This window comes from Eptesicus fuscus, chromosome 4, assembly GCF_027574615.1.
Source record: "Eptesicus fuscus isolate TK198812 chromosome 4, DD_ASM_mEF_20220401, whole genome shotgun sequence".
NCBI lineage: Eukaryota > Metazoa > Chordata > Mammalia > Chiroptera > Vespertilionidae > Eptesicus > Eptesicus fuscus.
The window spans coordinates 59,118,511-59,144,628 of NC_072476.1; the positions used below are offsets into that span (position 1 = coordinate 59,118,511).

Sequence of the window (26,118 nt, forward strand, 5' to 3'; positions counted from 1 at the left end):
TTTTATTGTTTAAAGTATTATATATGTCTCCTTTCCCCCCCCATTAACACCCTGCCCCGCCCCCCCCGCCATTGCCGCCGCCCCCCTCCGGACAAGCCCCCACCATCTCAGTGTCCGTGTCCATTGGTTATGCTAATATGTATGCATACAAGTCCTTTGGTTGATCTCTTCCCCCGCCTCTTCCTCCCCTGCCTTCCCTCTGAGGTTGGATGGTCTGTTCAGTGTTTCTTTGTCTCTGGATCTATTTTTGTTCATCAGTTTATGTTGTTCATTATATCCCACATATGAGTGAGATCATGTGATATTATCTTTCTCTTACTGGCTTATTTCACTTAGCATAATGCTCTCCAGGTTCATCCATGCTGTTGCAAATGGTAAAAATTCCTTCTTTTTTATAGCAGCGTAGTATTCCATTGTGTAGATGTACCACTGTTTTCTAATCCACTCATCTGCTGATGGGCACTAAGGCTGTTTCCAAATCTTAGCTATGGTGAATTGTGCCACTATGATTGGTGTTTCTGGTTTCTTGGGATATATTCCCAGAAGTGGGATTACTGGGTCAAAGGGGATTACTTTTCAATTTAAAAATGGAGAAAATTTAAATAAAAAAGAGTCAATTGTGTAATTGACTCATTAGAACTGATAAATATTTGCCTAGGAAAAAATCTGGTTTATAAACTCACTATAACCTACAGTAATACTAATGAAATTTTAAAACTTCATTATTTCAAGTGAGAAAGAGATTCAAGTTTATACTATTACAAAAACTGCCAACATTCAGATTTAACTACTTAGAGATTATTTGTCTATAAACCAATTTCCCACAAGACTAAAGACAGAAAAAGTACACAGCATCACCAGTACAGCAGTTAGCCCTAGGTCCAAACATTGCCTTTCCCCCTCTTTCCTATTTGTTAATACACTTCATCTCTTTAAGCCAGTCTTCCATTTCAGATTATAAATCCCATTCTCCCCCAGTAAAATCAATTCTTAAACTGTACTTCTAGAAATGGTTTACTTTTCTACTTTTCTACTTTGGACATTTTTCTTTATCTTAATTCAAAGCTAAAGGAATTAGATGAAGCACCACACAGATATTTATTGAGTATTATCATTGTGCTAGGTCTTAAGAACATAATATGCTTTTTTGGAGTATGAATGAAGTGGGTGTTTTCCCTTTACTCAAGACATTTTCTTGTCTGAACTTAAGTTATAAATACTGTTCCTAGGACACATTTCCCAATTTAACATCTCTAAAATTGGGAGGTGTCTTAAAGTTAGGTGTACTATGGTTTAATTGTTAGCTTCGTGTCACAGAGGTGCAAAAATATATGGTACATCCTATAGTCAGTGGCACTTGGATTTCTTGAAATATGGTAGAGATGGGGCGGAAAAATGGAGCAAGCTGAGTATTATGAGAAGACTAGGTTATTAGATTTGGTCAAGGCATTAAATCCAAGTGATGCGAGATAGACAGGAAAAAGAACAAGAGTGTGTGTGTGTGGGGGGGTGCTGTAAGGCAGCATCAGCCAAGTGACTAGAATGCTCCTTTGCCTGCACCAGAATCCCAGGAAATGTGGCCATTTAAACAAACAAAGATTTGAGGATAGGAGGCCAGAAATGTGAATATTTGTGGATTCTTGTCTCCTTTACTGCGTTCTCCATTACACCGGGAAAAAGCTCAATTTAAGATGGGGTAGAGACTGGACTTCAAGAGGGATAATGTAAAGGAGCAAGTAGAGGATCTTAGAAAAAAATCTTAGAAAAGTCTTTTTAAAAAGCTCTTGTAATCAAAGTTGTTTTAAAAATTAATTGATAATCGTGTGCAATCGATGTCTATTCAGTAGTGCTTTACATTGAGGCATTTTAATACACAATTGATGATAAGTTAAAATTTCTCTATAGGAAAGATCTGAGTGAGTATATCAATTCAGTTGAGATATGATGCAAACAAAGAATGATGAAATTAATATTTTTTCTTTTATTATGAATATTGCATAAGCTACTTTAGTGAGAATATTCTCTGTATCAGTTTCGTTGCTGTATTTATTGACCAGGTTTATATTTTGGGATAGGTTTTTATTTAATGCCAATGCTTTCATTAGGCAAAACACTTTAGAATGCATTTAACAGAATTAAATATCTTCCATTTACTTACTTGAACTCCAAAAGGTTCATTTCAAGGCGATAATCCCCTTGGACCATCTTTAAATTTGAGGTTTGTTCAGAATTGGAAGCCTCTATCTTTCCTAAGAGCTGCATTACCTAATGAAAGTACAAAAAGGAACTTTTTGTGTGTGTGAACAAAACCACTAGCCCTTACATTAATCATACTTCATTCCTAAAGGAGCCAAGAAGCAGACTTGAGTCTAAAACACATTTTCATTTGAAAATGACTTTTTTCCCCAAAGGAATGATTCAATAATTATATAATCATCTTCAGGGAAAGAAAAATGGAGTATTCATTCTGCTGTCTTTAATATTCTTTTGATAATAGGCTGCCTAATGATACACAAAAGCATACTATTGACATTAGTTTGTTTAGCTATTTGTTGTTTTTTTAAAATAATGTTTCTATTGATTTTTAGAGAGAGAGGAAGGGAGAAAGATATATATAGAGAGACATCATTATGCCCCCTACTAGGGATCGTAACCTGCAACCTGGGTATGTGCCCTGACTGGGAATCGAACCGGTGACCTCTTGGTTCCTGTGTTGGTGCTCAACCACTGACCCACACCGGCTAGCTATTTGTTAATTTGATTATTTCTTTACTTTGTCTTCCCAGTTACAATGTAAACCACTGTGTCCTTTACCACCACTACATCCTCAGTGCACATTTGATGGCCAATGGTAAATATTCACAAAATACTTACTGAATAAGTGTTTAAATGTACAACCAGGGTCTGAGAAAAACACACATGAGAGGCCTTGGGAATTTCCAGGTGGGATTCTGACATGAGCACAAGTGAGTCCCAAGTGAAATGACTGTAGGGCACATAAAGCCAGGATGGGAGTGCCTTCTACAATGTCGGAAACATTGAGGACATCCCTTTGGGTAAAAAGACTGGATTGGAAAATCTAGACATAAGCATGCCTAAAGTAATCACTGTTAAGGGGAATGAAGCTCCATGATTGGCTTTGGCCAAACAGACTTCACTCCTGCAACAGAGGGTCACCTGGAGGAGAGGAGCCACTTAACAAAATCGGAGTTCTCTCAGAAGAGAAAGCGGGGAACAATGGGAGGGCTGGAAGAGATAGATGTTGGGTGGGAAACCAATAGCACATGAATGGCTATTTATAGGAGACACATTTAAAACAGGCTTTTGATAGGAGGCACACTTAAAGGCAGGATTATTTTAACAGTAAAAATAATAAGCAAGTACATGCCTGGCAGAAGCAAAGAAAAAGAAAGCATGCCAGGCAATATTGTTAGATAAAATATGACTCAAGGCAAAATATGTTAAATGGACAAATGTGGTCATTTTTATAGATTAAAAGTAGAATCCACCGTGAAAATTAAAGTTTTCAACCTATATTTACCTTACACTTTGAACTAAAAACTAGCAGTTGAAGAATTATAACTAACAGAAATGATATACTAGTGATCTTAAATGACTTTTCTTGACTCTTTACTGGTCAAATAAGTACAATATAAATAAGGATATAGAAAGATATGAAAAATAAAAAGTTTATTTAATAGATTTACATACCAATCTGACTTGCAAACATTTATTCTTTCCCAGTGCCCACTGAACATTAGCAATAACCAAGCACACGTGGCTATAAAGAAACTTTCAAATTATTCCAAAAGTAGAAAAAGCACAGACATTAACTCTAACTATACTGCACTGAAACTAGAACTGAATAAGTAAAAAGAAGCAAAATTCTAATCATCTGAATAACCCCCCCCCAATTAATTATGTTGTTTAATTCCAGTGTTTCACATGAAAATGTGCCTCTCAGATCTCCTATTACAAGGAGCATAATTGGCCAAGGACCTTGACTGCTGAGCCTAAAACTCATCACCATGTACTCTTCCCACTGGCTGCTCCAGCCAATGCCTGAGTAGTATTCCTTTGGTGAGTGACTGGCTCAAGGAACCTGATGAAGCTTCGTTAACATAGGGTTTCAGTGTAAGGCCTTCCTTCCCCATCTTTTTCACAGAAGTCGGACCTGTATTGCAGTCTGATGTCTCGCTCCATCTCCTCCAGCTCCCTCCCCATTTCCCTTCAGTTTCTTTTCCCTCTCAACAAATATCTTGCACATGTACTTCTTTAATGGTATGTACTTCTCACAGGACTAACGCAAGTGTCAAAGGATAAATCAACCCTGCAATTGTAATTTAGGAAAGAATAATGAGAACATTGCATATCAAAAGGACACAGAGCATCTCTAGAGGTAAATGTGTGGTATTAAAAGTTTCCGTAATTATACAAGGCAGAATGAAGCTATATAAACTAATTGTTCAGTCCACAAAATTAAAAGGAGAATAATAAACCTAACCAAAGGAAAGCAGGAGGAAGAAAGGGACAAATTGTGGAAGGCAGAATGGCTCACAAAGACATCCATGCAGAGCCTCTCTGTGGATCCTGGGACTGTTATGTTAGATGGCCAAAGGGAATTGCAGCTGTGGTTAAGGTTGCACACCTTGAAATAGGGAGACTATACTGTCTTACCTAAGTGGCCCAACCTAATCACCTGAGCCCCTTCAAAGCAAATAACTTTCTCTACTTGGAGTCAGAGATTTGAAGTGTGAGATGAATTTGATCTGCTATTGCTGGAGAGAGACGACATTGAAAACACCAGAAGGTTGGCAGGTAGCTGGGGGAAGATCAGTCCCCAACTGAGAGCCAGCAAGGACCTCAGACCTACAACTTCAAGAAATGAAATTTGGCCAAACACTTATGAATGAGCCTAGAAGAGGACTCATCCCCAGAGCATTTCCGAAAGGAACACAGCCCTGCTGACATGTCAGTTTCTGCTTGTGCGATCCTCCGAGGGGAGCCAGCCTAGTCCTCCCAGACCTTTGACCTACAAAAGAGGAGATGATTTATTTGTTTTATTTTTTTTAATTTTTAAAAAAAATATATTTTATTGATTTTTCACAGAGAGGAAGGGAGAAGGACAGAGAGCCAGAAACATCGATGAGAGAGAGACATCGACCAGCTGCCTCCTGCACACCCCCCACCGGGGGATGTGCCCACAACCAATGTACATGCCCCCGACCGGAATCGAACCTGGGACCTTCCAGTCCACAGACCGACGCTCTATCCACTGAGCCAAACCGGTTTCGGCTATTTGTTTTATTATAAACCACTTGGTGTGTGGTTGATTTGTTATGGCAGCAATATAAAACGAATACACAAACATTAAAAAAATTAAGAAACAAAAAAATTATGGGATTAATGTGTTAATTCAAGGGCTGTTTTTTTTAAAATGTAATAGGCAAAGTTTGTTATGTTCAAAACATGAAGAAAAGAGAAAAATATCAAAATTAGGAATAAGAAAAGATGAAATAGTTATAAATATCTATGATCCAAATAACATAGCAAACACATTTACAAAGCTGAAATTATAGATGAAATGGAAAATCAATAATTATAAGATACTTTAATTCTCTTTTCTCAATCTAAGACAGAAAAAGGAGATACAAAAAAAATTCTATCTAATAAAAGGGTAATATGCAAATTAACCATCACTCTGTCACAAAGATGGCAGCACCCATAGCAGCCAGGGCGGGATGCTGGTGGCGTTGCCCCAGCGACACAAGCCAAGCATCCCGGGCCCTGGCCACACAGAGAGAGGGAAGGAGGGAGGGGCCTCTGGCCAGAGGCCGGGGCACAGGATACTGGCATTGTTGCAGGCCAGGCTGAGGGACCTCCCGCACCCCTCCACCACGTGCATGAATTTCATGCACTGGGCCTCTAGTGTAGGATTAAAAAGACCTAACAAATAAGCTATTTTTTATATATTTCAACTGAACTTTGTACCCTAAAAGTACTGAACATACATTCTTTTAGAACATGTACAAAATTTTACTCTCCAGTTACACACACACACACACACACACACACACACACACACACAAAACTCTCAAAATATTCAAAAAACTAAAGATAGCATATAACAAATTTTAATTACAATGAAATACAATTAAAAATGAATACTAACATAACAAAACAAAAAATTCTTTACTCAGGGAAGAAACCAACAACAATAACTCCTCTAAATTATTCAATAAGAAACACAATATGCAATTGCAAACTTTCTAGGAAACAATAATGAGAACATTACATAGCAAACCCCAGGGTATATAGGAATGAATGAATGCTCAGGGAACATTTGCAGTCATAAATGATTATATCGGTAAAGAAAGAAAGAATATAAATACACTAAGGCAAAAAGTAAGGAAATGAACAGCAAAGCAAACTGCAGGAAAGGAAAAAAAATATTTTTATAAAATCAGTACAACATTAGTTACAAAAATCTGAAAATACTACACAAAACCCCCAGAGACTAATCTCATTTATAAACATTGATCAAGATTTTTATTTTTTTCTCCTAACTTAAAATATTTATTAGTCTGGAAAAAGGACCCAGCCTGCACCCCACCCTTTCCCAAACCACTTCCCGAATCAAGGGATGGACTCAAAGGAGTTGTTTCAAATAAGCCAAAATGTATCCGAGGAAGAACAATCATTCATTCCCGAGACCTGACATTACAATTACATGTGTTTGCCAAGGAGAGAGGAGGGGGCCAGTGAGAATGGTAGATGGACTAGCTGAGGGAAACAGGATGGGCCCTTCTTTGTCACAGTTTGGGCTCAGGGAAGGGTTGAAATAAACAGGTATTTTTGGATTAGGGGAGATAAGAGGAGAGGCAAAGGAAGGTCAAGGGCTGGCTCACCCTGACCACATAGCAGGGCAGAAAGAAGAAGGGTAGCAACTTGAGTGCTGGGAGTGGAACTGGGAGTTGAGGACTCAGCACCTGGAGAGAGGAGAATCCCAGGGCTTCTTTTTCAACCCCACTGTGAAGAGAGGCAAAACGTTCTGCTTCCTTTCCCTTCAGGGAATTCAGAAAGGTCTGCCTGAAGGCAAGAGGGCATGGTGACAGACCTATAGCTCCAGCCCAGGCTAAGTTTCTCCCCATTCATTTCCAAAGGCCCTGCCCAAGAAAACTGCTGAAATAAGAGTACAAGATTCTGTCCCTGCTCCCCAGGTCCAAGAAAGGGGAGTGGAGCCCTGACCTGTTTGGCTCAATGGATAGAGCAGCAGCCTGCGGACGCAAGGGTCCCGGGTTCGATTCCAGTCAAGGGCATGTACCTTGGTTGCAAGCACATACCCAGTAGGGAGTGTGCAGGAGGCAGCTGATCGATGTTTCTCTATCATCGATGTTTCTAACTCTCTATCCCTCTCCCTTCCTCTCTTTAAAAAATCAAAATATAAAAAAAAAGAAAGGGGAGTGGAGACAAGGCACAAAGTCCCTGGGTTCAACAGTGAACATTAGTGTATATAACAAGGGATTCCTTCCTTCACCAGGTGGGTAGCTGGGCCTTTGCTAGCAGCAGGAACCACAATCAGAAGGGCTCACAGAAATGGCCTGCAGAACAGGTATTATTCCTAGGAAGTCGGGGAAAGCCTCAGTTGGGATGGCACCATCTTGGGTGGGAAGACAGGAGGCAGCGGGCAGACCACTCCCACGACAACACTTCTGCCTCAGCTCCCAGTGGTTCTCCAGATGTTCCCCATGGCTGGCAGTCAGGGAGGGAATGTGTTGTGTTTCACATGATCAGACACTGTTCGCCACTGGCACCTGGTGGGCCTGACAGATTGAGGGCATCCAGGTCAAAGTTGAGGCCAGGAGGCTTCTCCCCAGCCAGCTGTTTTGGAGGATGGCCCCAATCCTATAGCTGCTGCATAAGGTCCAGCACTGTCTCAAAACGAGCCTTCTGGGGGTCTCTGCTTCAACCTGCTCACGTATCTTGCCCATAACACGGTGCTGTTCCTGATATTTTCCAAACTGTTCTGGAGGTCGGGATTCCCGGTGACTCTGCAACCATTCGGGACACTTTTCTGTGATCTCCTTCCGGGATGGGTACAGCACATCCTTGGACAGTAGGTTCTGCATGATACTCTGCCTAAGGGGAGGCTGTTTCCTTCACCATCCCCTTCCTCCGTGCCCAGCCCTTCCATGGCCTTGGTCAGCAGCTCCTCTTCTGACATGCCTGAGTTCTGCAGATCAGTGGCATTTTTGGCCAGTCCACGTAGTGTCTCCTTCAGGCAAGAAGTGAATTCTTGTTGGGAAGTTACAGCACTCCCCTCTTCCAGCAGCCTGCGAGCTTCCGGAGCTGCTCCACCAGGTGGGGCTCTTCCTCAGCCAACTCCATTGCCTTTTCAACTGCGGGGGTGGCCTGGGAAGCCAGCTCAATAGTTCCTGGGAAAACTGCTCTGGGGAGGCGAAGAGGGCATCTTTGGCAGTGTCTCCTGGCGACCTCTTCTGGGGCCCTGAAGCATCAGGGGCCGTGGTGGTAGGAGGGGGTCTGGGGAGGGTCAGGCCTTATCGAAATCATCCAGAGCACTTTCCAGAAGCTCTTCCAATTCCTGGCCCTTGTCGGCCCTAACCCCACAGTCCCCCAAGATTTTTAAATAAAATATCAGCAAACAGTATCCAGCTGCAGAATAAAAAATATAATCAAGTGCAATTTATTTTTTAAAAAGTAAAGATGGTTTAATAATAGGAAATATATTAATGTGAATAATTATGCTAGTAAAACTGAGGAGAAACCTCATATGATTATCTCCACAAATGCTGAAGAGGCCATTAGCAACATTTATAATTCTTGATTAAAAAATAAACAACCTTAATAAAATAGGAATAGTTGTGTATTAAGCATGTTTATAGAGAAAACTTACTTCCCCTTCATAAAGGAAACAGAGGAGTAATTTCTGTTAAAATCAGGAACCAAAGCAGTTAGCCCCCCTCCCCCCTGCTGTATTAATATTACACTGGAGTTATTAATAAAAGCAGTTAGGAAAGGGGGAAAATTATTTGTATGAAAATAGAAAAAGATGAGGTAAATTTCTTTAAAAATTATATGATTGTGTGCCTGGGAAAACAAAAAACAACTGAAAAATTACTAATATCAAGAAGAGAATTCACTAAATTAGTGGATAATAAAATCAATATATCTTTCAAATATAAAACTAACAACTAGTCAGAAGATATAATGAAATCCCATTACAATAAACTAAATAAATAAAATCTTGAAATACATTTAAGAAGAAATGATACCAAAATCATATGAGGAAAATTTGAAACCCCTCCTGATGGGTATAAGAGCAAACTTGAACAAATGGGAAGCATTCTATGTTTTTAGGTAAAACACTCAGCATTATGACGGTCAATGCTAAAGTTAATTTATAAATTTATTATGATTCAATAAAATTAAAGCAAAGTGTATTTGTTGATTATTTGCTGGAATTAGGTTTTTAAAATCATGTGCAAAAACAATTATCACCCAGAAAAGGGAAAAAAGAAAGCAATGGAAAGGACTAGCCCTATCAGACATTAAAAATGCTATAAGGTTTCAATAATTAAAATAATAAAGACACATCCTATGCTAAGAAAAATCCAAATGGATCAAGTATTTAAATGCAAACAATAAAACATTGAAAATGCTAGAAGAAAGTATGAGCAATCCTTTCAAGCCTTTGTGTAGGGAAACTCTTTCTGTGGCTTGAAATTCCAGAAACCACAATAGATAAGATGCATAAATTCAGCTACAAATAGAGATCATATGCATGTCAAAAGACAACAAACTGGGAAGATCTATTTGCAATATATATATATAACCTCCTAGGCCAATAGGGAAATGGATAAAAGACACGAACAGACTGCTTACTGAAAAAAAAATAGACAAATGGCTCTTAAATATATGAAAAGATGCTCAATCTCATTCATAATAAGAAAGGCCAATTAAAACACAGAGATGCGCCCTTTTTCCTATAAGAATGGCAAAATTGAAAAGTCGAACAATAGTCATTGGTGAGGCAATGGAGATCTAGAACATTTTACTTATTGCTGGTGGGTGTGCAACATGGTAAAATTCCTGCAGGGAACAAGATCTTTCAAAATAGCAAGCACATGTACCTTTCACCCAGCAATCCCACTTCTGATATTTATCTTGCAGACATACCTACATATACACACAATGCCTTAAGTGCCAGGTTATCCATTCCTGCATTGTTTCAAAATATTGAAAAGAACCAAATGTCCCTGATGAGAGTGAAATGAACTAGTATATACAAAGGAAGAGTATGCACTTGTTTACAAAGAATGAGTAAGCTCTCCATGTCCTGATATAGTGGACCTCCAAGATATATTTGTTCAGGGGAAAAAAGAGATAGATGCATTGTAATATTTATAATATGCTATCTCTTGTGTAATAAAGGGGAAAATAAGAATGTGTATTTGCATTTGCTTGTATCTGCATAAAGGCATATTGAGAGGATCCACAACAGACTGGTAAAAATGATTACCTATGAGGGGCATGAAAGAATGTGATAATTGGTGACAGAGGTAAGAGTGAAAATTCTCAGGATACATTATCTTATATGGTTTTGATTTTTGGACCATATGTATGCATTACCTGTTTTAAAAAAAACTAAGGAGAGAAACTACAGGCCAATGTCACTTCACTTTTGAACTTAGATACAGAATCAAATACTACACAGGGACTGCATAGATTTTATTACAGAAATGCAAGAATGTGTTTTAGTATTGGGAAACGTAATGACACAGCACATGAGAAGGCCAAAAAAGTAAACAAACCCAAACTGAAAAACAATCAATGTGGTGATTCACACATTTGTTGATGTCTAAAGGGCATTTGGTAAAATTAAATGTTCAGTCCTAATGAAAACAAAGTGGGAATTGATGGATACTTTCTTAACATGGTTAAAAAATATATCAAATCAACAGTTAACAGCAAAAACCTTTCCAATATAATCAGGAACCAAATAAGTTTGCCTTCTATGACAACTTTTATTTAACGATGTTCCAGAAGTTCTGGTCAAGCCTTAAGAAAAAAGTAATTAGGTATTAAATCAGAAAACCAGAGATAAATTTGTCCTATTTGTTGTGAACAGAATTGAATACCTTGAAAAACGAAGAGAGTACACAAAAAACGATTAGGAATAATTAGATGGGTGCATAGGGGGGTGGACAAGTGGAGCCCCAGGGGACTGGAGTAAACTTGGACATAGTCCTAATGCTGTGTGCTCCTGTGAACCTTCTGCTCTTAATAAACTGGCTCCCAGAAGCAAATAAGCAAATAATCAAACACCAAACTTTCATCATCCCCAGTTTCCAAAGAACTTCCACTTCGTTCTGCTCAAACAGCTTTAGGAGAGATGTGCTTGTTTCACATCAGGCATGTGGGGCACAGAGACTTTGCACTGGCTCTTTTAGTCAAACCACTAACTGCACGAGAAAGGGGAGAGACATTTTAGGCAAAAACAAACAAACAAGAAGATAGAGGCCGTGCAGTACTGTCTGGCAGCGGGCGAAACTCAAGGAGGGGACCTCCTTGCAGGGTAGTGCAGTATCACTGGGTATCAAAGGTGAACCAGGAGGCACAGAGGGTGAGCCGAAGAGATAAGCAGGGGTCAGTGTAGAGAGATGGTCTTTAACATCCAGGCCAGTGATCTTGTATATTATTTTGTAAGAGATAATACCCATTGCAGGGATGTAACATAATCAACTCACATTTATGTTGGGATTTGAATAATAATAGCTGTCATGGGAAATTCTTTTGTTTGTAATTCTCAGTTCTACAGTCTTTGAGGGGACCCAGAGCGGAAGGAATCGAGTGGCATATTTGATGGGGGATGCGGTGATACATAGGAGACAGTCATTAAATACTTGTTGATTGAACTGACAGTACTCATGGTGTGTGGGCATGAGCTGTCATATTTAAACCCTTTGGAAGTAAAGAGTTCTTTGGAACAATTACCACTTGACTGAGCATTTTGATAAACTATAATGATCTTCGGGCAGTAACACATAATATAAGAATTCCATCATTTTCAGTTACCTTCATATCCAAGTTCTTAGAAACATTTTCTAGGGAAGATATGAGCTCTTGAATCGTATTTTCAATTTGCCGGTACTCGTGCCTGATGAAATGAATGTCTCCAGAAAGCTTCACAATGCTGGCATCACATCTGGTGGCAAGATGGACATTGGTCATAACATTTTAAATACTACAGTAGGATCTGTGCATTCATTTGATGGCAAAAGTTCTAAACTTCCTTGAATAATGAGTTGGTAGATGTAGGAGCATAAATAGGACTCTTCTTAATTTTCCTCTTCTCTTCCTGATGAGAGAGAAACCAGGCTGGATAATAATACTCTGGGCCAAACCAGAGAACTGAGTTGGACTAGGTGAAGACATTGGGGTTAACTGGGGAGAAATTTTAGATTTTTCAGCCTATTGTTAACTCAGTCATAGGAGTTCCAACAGGTTTTTATATTTGGGGAATATTTTCTATATATAATTGTGTGTGTGTGTGTGTGTGTGTGTATATATATATATACTAGAGTATATATATATACTAGAGGCCCAATGCACAAAATTCATGCATGGGTACAGTCCCTAGGCCTGCTGGCAATCAGGGCCAATCTGTGTGGCAACCAGCAGGGCGATTGGGAGGGGGGGGGGGGGGCTCCCGCTGGCACCTGCCTTGTCTGGCCTGGGGCCTGCGGGCTGGGGGCAACTCCTGCATTGAACATCTGCTCCCTGGTGGTCAGTGTATGTCATAGTGACTGGTTGTTCTGCCATTTGGTCGATTTGCATATTAGGCTTTTATTATATAGGACATGTATACCTTCACTACAAGAGATATTTGTTTCTTAAAAAATGTTATATAAAAAGCTATTGTAGGTTGAGAAACCAAGATGGCGGCATAGGTAAACACCTAAACTGCTGCCTCGTACAACAATTTCAAAACTACAGCTAAAAGACAAAACAGACATCATCCAGAACCACAGGAAAGCTGGCTGAGTGGAAATACTACAACTAGAAGGAAAGAGAAAAGCACATGGAGACTCAGAGGAGCTGCAAAAGGCTGAGGTACAGAGACACATGCGCATGGAGAGGACGGGCAGCTGAGTGCCTGCATGGCTATCCCAAGCGGGAGGGAGATGGAAGCTCCCGACTGCACTGAACCCCAGTTCCGGGAGAGATCCCGGGGACCCGGACTCATACAGGGGGAATCTGGACTGTCAGGAAAAGAGAAAAGCACACGGAGACTCAGGGGAGCTGTGAAAGGTAGAGGTTTGGAGGTGCGCGAGCGCGAGCGGAGAGGACTGACTGCTGAGTGCGCCGCTGGCTTTCTCTAGTGGGAGGGAGACGGAAGCTCCCAACTGCACTGAACTCCAGTTCCGGGCGAGAATCTGGGAACCCAGACCCATTTGGGGAGAAACTGGACTGTCTGGCAGCGGGCAAAACTTGAGGGTGGCTTTCTCTCAGAGATGCTTGCAGCGATTACTGAGGGACACTGAGACCCAGGGGCCTCATGGGGCAGGGCTGACAGGAAGCCAAGGCTATCTGCTTTGCCCTGAGACTCTGCCCCATCCAAGCTGAGCACAGAGGCTTTTGCAATTTTGCAAGTCTTGTCTCATAAGGGTGTCTGCAGCACAGAAGTTCTCCCAGCATAGACACAGCTGATCCTCACAGCCAGTTGGCCTGGAGGTCAATTCCTCCCAGTGATACCAACAACAATCAAGACTTAACTACAACAAGGCTGTGCACACAGTCCACAAAGGGGTGCACCAAGAGTGTCCACCTCATGTAACTGGGGAGGCTGAGCCACTGGGCCCTATAGGACACCTAGCACACAAAGCTACTCTACCAACTCAGGGAAGCAGTGAAAATGCAGAGACAAAGAAACAGATCACAAATGAAAGAAATGGAGGAAAGCAAACGACTGGATATAGAGTTCAAAATCACGGTTTTAAGGTTTTTCAAGAATTTCTTAGAAAAGGCCAATAAATTTAGCAAGACCCTCGAGAATATGAAAAAGGACCAACTAAAAATTAAACATACACTGACTGAAATAAGAAATATTATACAGAGACCCAACAGCAGACTAGAGGACCGCAAGAATCAAGTCAAAGATTTGAAATACAAAGAAGCAAAAAACACTCAACTGGAAAAGCAAAAAGAAAAAATAATCCAAAAATTTGAAGATAGTGTAAGGAGCCTCTGGGACAACTTCAAGCGTACCAACATCCGAATTATGGGGGTGCCAGAAGGAGAGAGAGAACAAGATACTGAAAACCTATTTGAAGAAATAATGACTGAAAACTTCCCCCACCTGGTGAAAGAAATAGACTTACAAATCCAGGAAGTGCACAAAACCCCAAACAAAAGGAATCCAAAGAGGACCACACCAAGACACATCATAATTAAAATGCCAAGAGCAAAATTCAAAGTGATGAATAGCAAGAACCTACAACCAAGATTACTCTACCCAGCAAAGCTATCATTCAGAATTGAAGGTCAGATAAAGAGCTTCACAGATAAGAAAAAGCTAAAGGAGTTCATCACCACCAAACCAGTATTATATGAAATGCTGAAAGGTATTCTTTAAGAAGAGGAAGAAGAAGAAAAAAGTAAAGATAAAAATTATGAACAACAAATACATATCTATCAACAAGTGAATCTAAAAATCAAGTGAATTAAAAATCTAATGAACAGAATAAACTGGTGAATATAATAGAATCAGGGGCATAGAAAGGGAGTGGACTGACAATTCTTAGGGGGAAAGGGATGTAGGGAGTGTGGGAAGAGACTGTACAAAAATCGTACACCTATGGATGAGGACAATTGGGGGGAGGTAAGGGCAGAGGGTGGGGTGGGAACTGGGTAGAGGGGAGCTATGGGGGGAAAAAAGAGGAACAATTGTAATAATCTGAAAAATAAAGATTTATTAAATTTAAAAAAAAGCTATTGTAGATTGGACTCAAACTTTTTATACTTACCCTTTCAACTTTAGACATTATTTATTGACCATATGCCAAAACTTGAGGAAATAAGTTTATATACTGGTTTATTCAAAAGTTTTTGTTCATAATCTTCTATTTTAAAATGTCAAGTTATATGACATTTACACTGTGTTCTGTTACTAGATTTCCCACTGTTATTTAATCTTCATTCTACATTTAGATCCTGTGTTCACTGACAGTCTTTTTAAACCATGATTTCTTTCCTGAGATCCTTATATTGATTTATTCCTTGGTTGGCCAGATTTTGCCATCCAGATTTCAAAAGAAGGCCTTAGGAGTATTGGAATCAAGTTCTTGAGTGCTTGAGAATGCCTATCTGTTCTCTTATCCTTGAAAGGTACCTCGTTTAAGATAACATTACTGGGTTACTTTTTTCTTGTTCAGAACATGGTGGGTTTTGCTCCATTCTTTTCTGGCATTGGTTAAGGTGGAGAAATCTGAGGTGACTACATTTTTTTCCCTTGTTTCATGTGATCTGTCTTGTCAACCTAGATATCTAATGATTCTTTCTCATTAACTTCAACCAGGATATCTTGGTTTAGTTGTTCTTATATGAATTTTTCCAAGGTTACTTTTTTTTTAATTTTTTTATTTCGAGCTACAAATTCAAATCTCTTATATCCTGGAGTATTTTTCTTCTGAAGACTTTGTTTTGCTGCTTCCTCAGGAACTCCTATCAGGTAGATGTGGAATGAATGTTACTTGTCTGCCATAAATACCATTTCTCTATAAGCATTTTTATATTGAAAAACATTTTCTCTTTATTTTGTGTGGTTTGCTGATGCTTGTTTTATTTTTGTTTTTTTAATAACTCTATTACCTTTAGTTGTATTTATTCTATTTTGGGACGTCTAAACATGATTTAATCTTTGTAATATTTTAATTTTTTTCCACCTTATTCCTGAATAATTAGTCTACCTATCTCCTTTTGTTACCTGATCATCTGTTTTGGGGGGAACCCTTTCACCTCATATTTTTATCAAAGTAAAATATGCCTAAAGTTTAAAAGTCAATAATAACTAACAGGCTAATAATTATAGTGGTTCCTTGCTCTGCCTCTCAATCCTGCTCCCTAGAGGCAAGTGCCACCTTTAGTCCTAGTTGCAGAGACTGCTGGGACAGCCAACTCCTAAACCTTTTCAGAATTCTGTGGTGCAAAACTAAGTCATTTTCAGCTTATCTCACAGCTTTTCGTTTTATTATGTCTGTCAGTTTCCACATGTCCATCTGTTTTCTAGGTTCTAATATTTCTGTGCTGATATCGCCAGTCTTTGTGAATTGATGTTTTAAAGAGAAAATCTTTTTACTATAGATTTGTGGGGCTTTTGGAAGAAGCAAAATTACATGTACCTGTTCAATCTGCAATCTGTTATGTTTCTTTTGGTCTTAATTTCTTTGAAACCTTGAACCCTTCCTGTGTTTTTCTGGGTAATTCCTCTTATAAGATGTATTCATCAGCCTTATGTTTTTATCTTTATCTTCTATCTATCTGTCTGTCTGTCTATCTATCTATCTATCTATCTATCTACTATCATCTGTCTATCATTGATGTTGGTGGTGGTGATTTTTTATGCACAGGCTAAATTCTCCCTAACTACCACTCTTACTTTTTAAAATGGTTCCGGCTACCTGCAGATTAGCGAGTATGTGGTTTGGTGCAGAGCAGATCATATCCTCTATGCAGGATCATAGCCTTTCCCTAGTCAGGTTTTTTTTTTTTTTGCAGGGGGGCGGGGGCACATCTCCCCATTTTCTCTTCAAAATCCAGATTGTGTATCTCACGGCAGATCATTGTCATAGATTCTGTGTTGTGACACTAGCCTCCTCACCTTCCTCATCATGTTGCCCTTCAGCGCGTTTCTCTTGGGCATAAATTGGAAAGAGGAAGGTAGGTCCTAGATGATGAGTAGTATGCTTACGTCTTCAGCTACACCTCCCCAGCATTCTGTGTTGCTGACCTGAACCTCTACAGGGGTATCTCTGATCTCTCCTGCGAGCCACCCAAGCCCCTCAGTAGTGGTGCTCTATTCAAATTATTTGGCCTACACTTTTCAAGATCATGAGCCTTGTTTTGAAGGAAATCATTGTATTTAAGGTCTGAGGAGGACTCTATCAGTCCAAATACCAGTATTTGGTAAGTGTGCTCTGCTTGGGGTCACCGGTTGTGGCAACTTCCATACTATATTAAAGATGGAGGTTTTGTTTTCCTTTTATTTTTAACTTGCATCGAGACATCTCAAGTGAGAAGAGTGGAGTAAACATGTCTGTACTATCTTTAATTAGAAGTCCCCACTCTTTACCTTTTAAAAGTTGACAATATCCATAATACCATTGTTTCTTCAAAGGGGGTGCCTTTTGCTTCTAATCTCACATAAACACAATTTGTCATTTTTTTCATATGTGGATTTGTCGCAGGGTCCCAAATAGCCAACGGTGGCCCCAGAGGGTTGGCCTCGTCTGGCTGCTGCTGCAGAGGGTGAATCAGAGCCATCCCTTTACATGCTCGCCTTTTCCTCTTCCGTATGTAGCTAATCTATTGAATAGAGGAGCGGGCTTCAGAAGCAGGGCAGACAGCTCTGAGAACACCATCTCATTGGAAGTACTGGCTTTTAGACCGCCACTTTATTGGGATGGAAAATATGGTGTCAAATGTAAAACGTATTATAGTTATTGAATACAGAGTTTGATTTATGAAGCAATAAAATGCTAAGAATTATGTTAAAAAATCAACTTAATTTCTCTTATGCCAAAATGCTAACTGAAATTAAGGTCAGTATATGTGGAAAGATAGTAATTAATCTGCCTCAGTTTGTCCATTCGTCAATTGCATGTCAAAAATACAGACAAGGAAGAGGAGAGGAAAAGTGTATTTAAGTCTTAGGACTTTCAGCCAGATTCTGTTGCAGATGACCAGGTAGATTGAAGACACTTTAATAAAAGGAAGACATTTCAAGGAAAAATAAGACCTTGTCTTCAAACCACTGCTTAAGATTGAAGGGCAAGGTAAGCAAGCAGTTGTGGGGGAAGGTGAAGGAATAGGAGCCTCTTGCTTTTCACTCTTCCCTCAGACACACCAAATAAACTTCTGCTTGTGGATCAATTCCCTCTGAAGAAAAATATGGAAACGAGTTTAGAGACTCTTTACATATGGGATGAATAAGAAAATATCTACATCGAAATGGATAGGAAAAGCTGAGACACACGAATGCCCACAAACTCCATCCCTAGCACAGTGCCTTGCAATTGGAAGGGAGCCCCCAAATCCCACCTTCTTCCTGAGGAGTGAAGGGTTTGAACTACACATCAAACACTTCAACTTTTGTAGCTGCCACCTGGAAGACTGGTTCCCATTCTCTGAGAGCTGATGGGGTTCATGTGGGCATCCCCTGGGACCACAGAAAACAAAGAGGTGGTTTTAAATGGCCACATTATTTTAAAAAAATGGGCAAAGGGCCTAGCCGGTGTGGCTCAGAGGTTGAGCATCAACCTATGAACCAAGAGGTCGCCAGTTTGATTCCCAGTCAGGGCACATGCTTGATCCATCTACTGGGGATGGATCTGGCTGAAAGCCCTAAGACTTGATCCCCAGTAGATGGTGTGCAGAATCTGGCTGAAAGCCCTAAGACTTGATCCCCAGTAGATGGCGTGCAGGAGGCAGCCAGTCAGTGATTCAATGATTCTCTCTCATCATTGATGTTTCCATCTCTCTCCCCTCTCCCTTCCTCTCTGAAATCAATAAAAATATATTTTTAAAAAATGGGCAAAGGACCCGAATAGATATTTGTCCAAAGATAACATACAAATGGCCAACAGGTACATGAAAAGATACTCAACATCACTAATCAGCAGGGAAATTAAAATCAAAACCATGATGAGATATCACCTCAGACCTGTTAGGATGGCTATTATATTAAAAAAAAAAAGAGAGAAAAATGTTGAGTATATGGAACAAAGGGAACCTTTGTACACTGTGGGCAGGAACATAAATTGGGACAGCCGTTATAGAAAACAGTATGTAGGTTCCTCAAAAAACTAAAAACAGATAACACCCAGCAATCCCTCTTTTGAATAACAGTATACCCCCAAAGGAAATGTATTCAGTACCTGGAAGAAATATCTGTACTTCCATGTTCATTGCAGCAATATTCACAATAGCCAAGCTATGGAAACAGCCTAAGTGTCTGTTGATGGATGAATGGAAAGAAATTGTGACACACACACACACACACACACACACACACACACACACACATTTTCAGCCTCAAAAAAAGGAGATATTAGCATTTGAGGCATGTATTAACCTGAAGGGCATTATAAGTAAAATATGCTAGACCCAGAAAGACAAAAACTCCATGATCTCACTTATATGTGCAATCTAAAGAAGTCAAATACACAGAGGCACAGAGTGGAATGTGGTTATCAGGGATGAAAGGTGGGAAAATGGGAAGATGTTGGTCAAAGTGTACAAAGTTTAGTTAAGGGTTCATTAGTCTAGAGACCTATAGTCTACAGCATCATAACTATCTAATCTTCTATCTATATAAAAGGCTAATATGCTAAGTGTCTGACCACCTGGGTAATTACGTCAAGTAGCAACACCTGGCTTCCTCTCCCTAGCGACGACTAGCCTCAGGTGGAAACACTTTATACTGTAACCAAATGTCTGTGAAGCATTTTCCCATGCCTCATCTCATTTGATCCTCACAGAAGTCCTGGAGTAGGTAGAAATGAGACTCAGTGGAATCCTATTTTCTTTTAATTAGCTGGAAAACGGAGTTTTAGGAAGCTTAGAAACTTGACCCGACTGAAAAGAAGAAATGGTGGACCTTGAAAATGACTTCAGGTTTTCTCACTGCACAGAATATAGTCAAACACTGCTGCAGTTAAATATTTTACCCTTTGTTCTCCCTGCATGATCTACAATAATAATCTGCTTTGTATTGATATTTACTGCTGTGTTGCTGACAATTACCTGAAAGAAAAGTTGGGGTGCTTCACTGGGCTGGAAAAAGTTTAGCTACATTAGAAAGCAGGTCTAATTGAGCAAGTTTATTCTCTCTCTATATATAAAAGGCCAAGTTGACTCGTACATGCGCAATACATATAAAGCTCTCACTGGTGCCAATTGCACGTGTGTGTTTCAACCTGTCACTGTCGATCGTGAATTTGGTTGACACTTCTATTTTAGAAAAAGGGCAAATAGCGATATTAAAATATTTTTCTAATTAATTTCCTTTCAATGTGCACAAATTTGTGCACTGGGCCACTAGTATTTAATACTGTATTGAAGAGTGGAAATGTACTAGGAGTAAATTTCAGTGGCTCTGTTCACAAAAAAAGGCACTATGTGTGAGGAGAAAGTTAATTAGCTTGACTGTAGTATTTTATGATGGATAAGTATATCATCAGGTTGTACACCTTAAATATACACACTTTTTATTTAAAAAAGAAAACAAAACAGAAGAATGAGCAAAGAGAATTATACATCTTCTCCTTGATATTATTTCATTTCTCTCTTGGCTTCAATTAAATCTGTTTGTTATTTTGTCTTGTATATAAGACAGGATTTACAAGAGTAAAATATAAGATTTGTAAATAGTTTGCAGAAGGAAATAAATGGTTGGAGTGTTATCAGTATACCACCAAATGGAGCCAAATCCCAAGTTTCATTCAAAACAGATGTTTGGTGTTTATCTTCTTTGCAAAATTATGGCACATCTAAGTAGAGTGTTTGTTTTATTATCTTGCTTCATAACTTACATAAAAATGATAAATTTTTTTGTATGTATCAAATATATATAATAAAGTAGGAATTTAATATATTTTAAAAATATCCTATATAATAAAAGGCTAATATGCAAATTGTCCCCTCAACTGGGAGTTCGACCAGGGGTTGGGCTGGCTGGCCAATCGCCCATGGGCCCTCCCCACTGGCCAGCCCTGCCCCAGATTGGCCCTGATCGGGGCAGGCTGACCAGACCCCATCCATTCATGAATTCGTGCACTGGGCCTCTAGTAAGATATATTTTATACATAGTATAGTTAATTATATATGCATATTATAATTGCATATTGTACACACACACACACACACACACACACACACACACACACACACAGGTATTATCCTGTAGATTCTGCTTCCCTAAAGTCTGTGTTGTGTTACCTGGCCTGAACTTTCATGGCTAGGGCTTAGTTTAGGCCCTTGACATTTCTTACTGTTTTTTTGCTGCCATAGGCTTCCTTCTTCCTATACCCCATCAATTAAGTTACACTAGAATGTCACTACAAATTATGTCATCCATTTACTTAAAATTTTCCCATGGCTATGTATAACCTTCTACATAAAGTTCAAACTCTTTAGCTTGACCCATGAGGTCCCTCCTAATTCTGAACCACTTCTCTAGCTTTATCTCCCAATCTCCTATCTCTCCCTAAATGCAAATCCCAAAATATCAGAACTAAAATACTCTTCTCACAGGTAGGCCCTTGAACATGTCATAATAAGTCATCCTTGGTTCTTTTGAACCTGTTATTTCTCTTTTGTGAAGTACCTTTCCCACCCTTCCTTGTGTAGCTGACTGCTACCCAAATCATTCACAACTCATCTCAAGTGTCACCTCCTCCAGGAAGCCTCCCCTGCACCCCAATCTAATTTGGATATTCCCAGAGCACCCAGGTTTTCATTATAGTGCTCACCTCATTACTTATATTTGTGGCTTTGTTTTCCCAGGTAGACTGTAAACAGCTATAGGAATGGGGACTGTGTTGCTGAATCCCTAACTCCTATCACACTGCCTGGCATATAAGTGCTTAATACATTTTTATTGAGTTGGATGGAGAAGTTTGTCTTAGGTATTAATCACCTAATTATTATTTGGTGATTAACACTTCAGAGTGATTAACAAGATGGAGGTAGGGGTAATCCAGGAGTGAGGAAAGAGGTGGTGGCAGAAGATGTAGAGATGGGAAGGTGTTCATGGTCAGCCATTTTTGATGTTTCTAGCAGAGTGGTCCTGCCATTGTAAATGCCTAAAGGTATTTACTGAATGTATACCATTAATTATTTTGATTTAGAAATCTCATACATAAGATGTTATTCAAAATTGTATGCATTGGCAGTAGATGCCTTTCGTTAGATTTTACATGTAATTCTTACATATTTTAAATGTTTAATAAGAATTTGATACCTTTGGGGATTTTATATGTGGTTATGAGGGTCTGTCTTTGGACGTTGGCATTTGGACACTGAGGGCTGTAAAGACAAGAATTAAACTAGACATTCTGTATAAGGGCGCTTTTCTGTAACCTTGGATCTCACAAGGAAGCATGAGGTTTTCAAATTCTATGACACACTTTTACAACTATCATCTCATAACTTAAGCTTAATATAAAGACAGTACCTTGTTTGGCACAACATGGAACTTATTTGGGAATGAGAATTCAGTGGCCAAGAACTGACTGCTAAACATTAATTAGTTAATGTGCTGCTTCTCACCTGGCTACTCTTCCTCGAAGGTCTCCGACTCCTTGAAGGTGTCTGCTGTTCAGCTCCTGTACTGCAAAATTAGTCCCTGTGGCCGCCTGGTCTCGGACTCTTATTTGGTCTTCTAAAATCTGTAAGTTTGAGTCAAAATTCCTATTAATTTCTCTTCACACATGATAAAAAAGTATCGTTTAAAGCAGAGGTTAAACAATTGAATGCATTTCCTAGTTAGACTGATAGTGACAGTCCAATGTCAGAGAGAAGCGATCCCTGCTTTATCGCAGGGAGACAGCGATGGCTTGATTCTGGCTGATTGTTGCCTGGAGGGAATGATGGTTTCACAGTGTTTAAACAGAAGCCAGAACTCCAGATTTTATGTTAAGTCTCTCAGTGTTTAAATATTGACATGTTACTCAGACTCCGCCCTTAGCCATGTCTTCATTATGTCGTGGTGTTCTGAAGTGGAGCTGACTGCTCTATACCACCAGGTTGGAGGTCCCAAGAACAGAATTTTTGAAAATTTTTTGCACTAATAATATAAATATTAATTTAATAATTGAAAAAATTTTGCTTGCCCATAGAAAGTAAAATGATGTCACTTAAACAAATTCCAGTGTAGAGTCAGGATATATAAAAATAATTTATATTTAGTCAGAAAACAGTGAGAGTGTGGGACTTTGGAAAACAAATTTGTGGTGTGGAAAAACATCCAAGTTTAGTTGCTGTGTATGACCAAGGCCTGAACTATATTTAAACTTATATTTATGAATTTTCTGAGGAAAAGAAGATATTTTGTAGCAAACAAATTATAGAGATTTCAAAGACCATATTCAGAATCATAAGCTGGCAGATCAAGACAATTTGAGAGCAAGTAAAGCTTTAATTGAAAACAAAAAAGTGTCGAAAACACTAGCTAGAATTTTTTATTTTTTGGGTTTTATTTGTTTTTGCATGTGTGTAGATGTCGATGTCTGGGTTGCTGTACATATAAAAATACCACAAGCTGGGGAGCTCACAGTTCTTGAGGTTGGAAGTCCAAGATCGGGGTGCCAACATGACAAGGTTCTGGTGAGCGCCCTCTTCTGGGTTGCAGACTGCCAACTACCTAGGGCCTTGGTCGGCAAACTGCGGCTCGCGAGCCACATGCGGCTCTTTGGCCCCTTGAGTGTGGCTCTTCCACAAAATACCATGGCCTGGGCGAGTCTATTTTGAAGAAGTGGCGTTAGAAGAAGTTTAAGTTTAAAAAATTTGGCTCTCAAGAGAAATTTCAATCGTTGTACTGTTGATATTTGGCTCTGTTGACTAATGAGTTTGCCGACCACTGACCTAGGGAGCTGTGTGGAATCTCTCTAATAAGGATACTAATCCCATTCACCAACATTCCACCCCCACAGCCTAAGCACGTCCCCAAGGTCCACCTTCTAATACCACCACATTGGACATTAGGATTTCAAAATATGAATTTGGGGACACAAACATTCAGATCATAACAGTAGGTGTTATGCTTTGTTTTGGTAGAGAACAGTGATGAAAGGGAACTTGCCCTACTAAATTTTATAAAATAAGGATAAGTAAATCAGTGTAGCTACAGAGATATGTATAGCTAAATAGATAAATGGAATTGAGTCGTTGGTAAATTTAAGAAAGAAATAGGCTATATATGAGACTCACAAATCAGTGGGGAAGGAATTTCACAAATGGTATTGGGCTCTCTGGTAACTTATTTAGAAAACAATCCATTTAGGTCCTTATGTCATACATCAATGTAGATTTTAGAAAAAATATATTATAAATAAATAAAATGTTAAACCATAAAAATGACAGATAATAGAGGAGATTATTTCATCTTTGAATAAAGAAATTTCTATTTTTAAAAGTAATGAGAGCAACCACAAAACCAAATATTGGAATGTTTAAGTTTATAAAAAGCTTATAAAAACATTATAAATATAATTAAGATAAAAACAACAGACTGGAAAAACATTTAACAACTGTCACTGCCGAAGGTTTCAGTGCTGTGCTACAATCAGCATGCACCTGTTTGCGAGAGTCAACCGCATTTACCTCTTCTCATCTTTGTGTTCAGTAACATACTGTTGGTATTCAAAATCAATCATAGAGTATTTACACCATGCAAACAGGCAAACACTGCAAATCATATTTTTATCACCCGGAAAAAATTGATTGCTGATTGTTAAACACTTACTAATGTACCACTGGTTATTATTCTTAAAAATACCTGAAAAATGACATTGGTGGTTGATAGTCTTTGACAAGCAATGATGCCAACATATGGGAAATAAAGAACTACCTCAATGTTTTGGCTGAGATTTTTGACGATGCTGGTGATGGTCTGGATATGGTTTTCCAGTAACTTCCTGGCAAGCAGCTCCTCTTTTCGAAAGCCTTGGGTCCCCTGAAGACAAGCAGAGATGTCCTCTTTGATGCGGAAAGCTTGCTCAAGGAGGAAAGCTATGGTGCACTCCTGGCTGTGCAGTTTGTCTTCTATCTGACTTCTCTGGGTGTTTGGAATGACAGGAAGGAAAGAGTGACCCCTGGTCAGGAAAGAGAAACAACACCAGGGCCGTTACAAGAATGAGCTTGGAGGAGCCAGCACCAGTACTCTGTATGCTCACTTCTGCATTTTCTCACCTGTGAGAAGTCTGGTAGGACTTGAGCACCTGCATGGTTAGAATCTTGGTTTATATCTCATCTAAAAAGCAGTTCTGACCTACTCCTTGATCTTGTAGCATGCATTTTTCATGTTTCAAGCAGGAATTGTTCTATATCTTACCTATTATTCTAACAAGCCAAGTTGAATCCACATAAATTTAATACTTGTTAATTCTGTATTGTGAACAGGGCTGCTTCCTTATAGCTGTAAGAAATGAGAGCTCAAAGGCAAAGATTAACATATGAGTCAGAAGTTCAATGAAGAGTAAGAGGAAAAGATAAAAGCTAGGGCTATCTATATATATATATATATAAAAAGCTAAGTGACCATCTGACCAGTAGCTATGATGCACAATGACCAACAGAGGGCAGACACTCAACGCAGGAGCTGCCAAGCTGGGGTGACTTGGCAGCAGCGGTTCTTGGGTGACGCACCCCAGAACAAGAGAGGAGGGAGCCCAATTCCGGGGTGTATCACCCGAGAACTGTCCTCTCGCAATCCGGGACCCCTCAGAGGATGTCGGAGAGCCAGTTTCAGCCCAATCCCCGCAGGCCAGGCCGAGGGACCCCATCTGTCAGAGGGACCCCACTCACTCAGCAGACACCCTTTGAACCGCAGCGCCACCCCAGGTGCGGCTGGCCAGGGAGGGACCATGGGAGGTTGGCTCCAAGGGCCTGTCTGGCCTGTCTTGCCCAGTCCTGCCCGGCCAGCCACCTTCTAATTAATTTCCTTTCAATGGGCACGAATCTGTCACCAGGGCACTAGTTTAATAATAAGGTAAAGAACATGAGATCCTGATTGCCCCCATTGGCATTAGCGTGTTACTCCTTCCTTTCACAGATAAACTTCTTGAAGGATTAGCTACTTTTGTGCTTAGTTTTGTGACC

The 26,118-nt window shown here is 39.6% G+C and overlaps 1 protein-coding gene and 1 pseudogene across 1 annotated transcript in view; both read right to left on the minus strand.

Annotated features, from left to right (window-relative positions):
* FAM81B (family with sequence similarity 81 member B) overlaps nucleotides 1-26,118 on the minus strand; it is a 48,870-nt gene that overhangs the window by 10,827 nt on the left and 11,925 nt on the right. The window contains exons 4-7 of the mRNA XM_028149892.2: nucleotides 24,869-25,112; nucleotides 22,570-22,688; nucleotides 12,097-12,226; nucleotides 2,159-2,265 (exon numbers count right to left, since the gene is read on the minus strand). Of these exons, the coding sequence (XP_028005693.2) occupies nucleotides 2,159-2,265; nucleotides 12,097-12,226; nucleotides 22,570-22,688; nucleotides 24,869-25,112 (600 nt within the window). The remainder of the gene's footprint in view (nucleotides 1-2,158; nucleotides 2,266-12,096; nucleotides 12,227-22,569; nucleotides 22,689-24,868; nucleotides 25,113-26,118) is intronic.
* LOC103288771 (peroxisomal biogenesis factor 19-like) lies at nucleotides 7,783-10,237 on the minus strand (annotated as a pseudogene).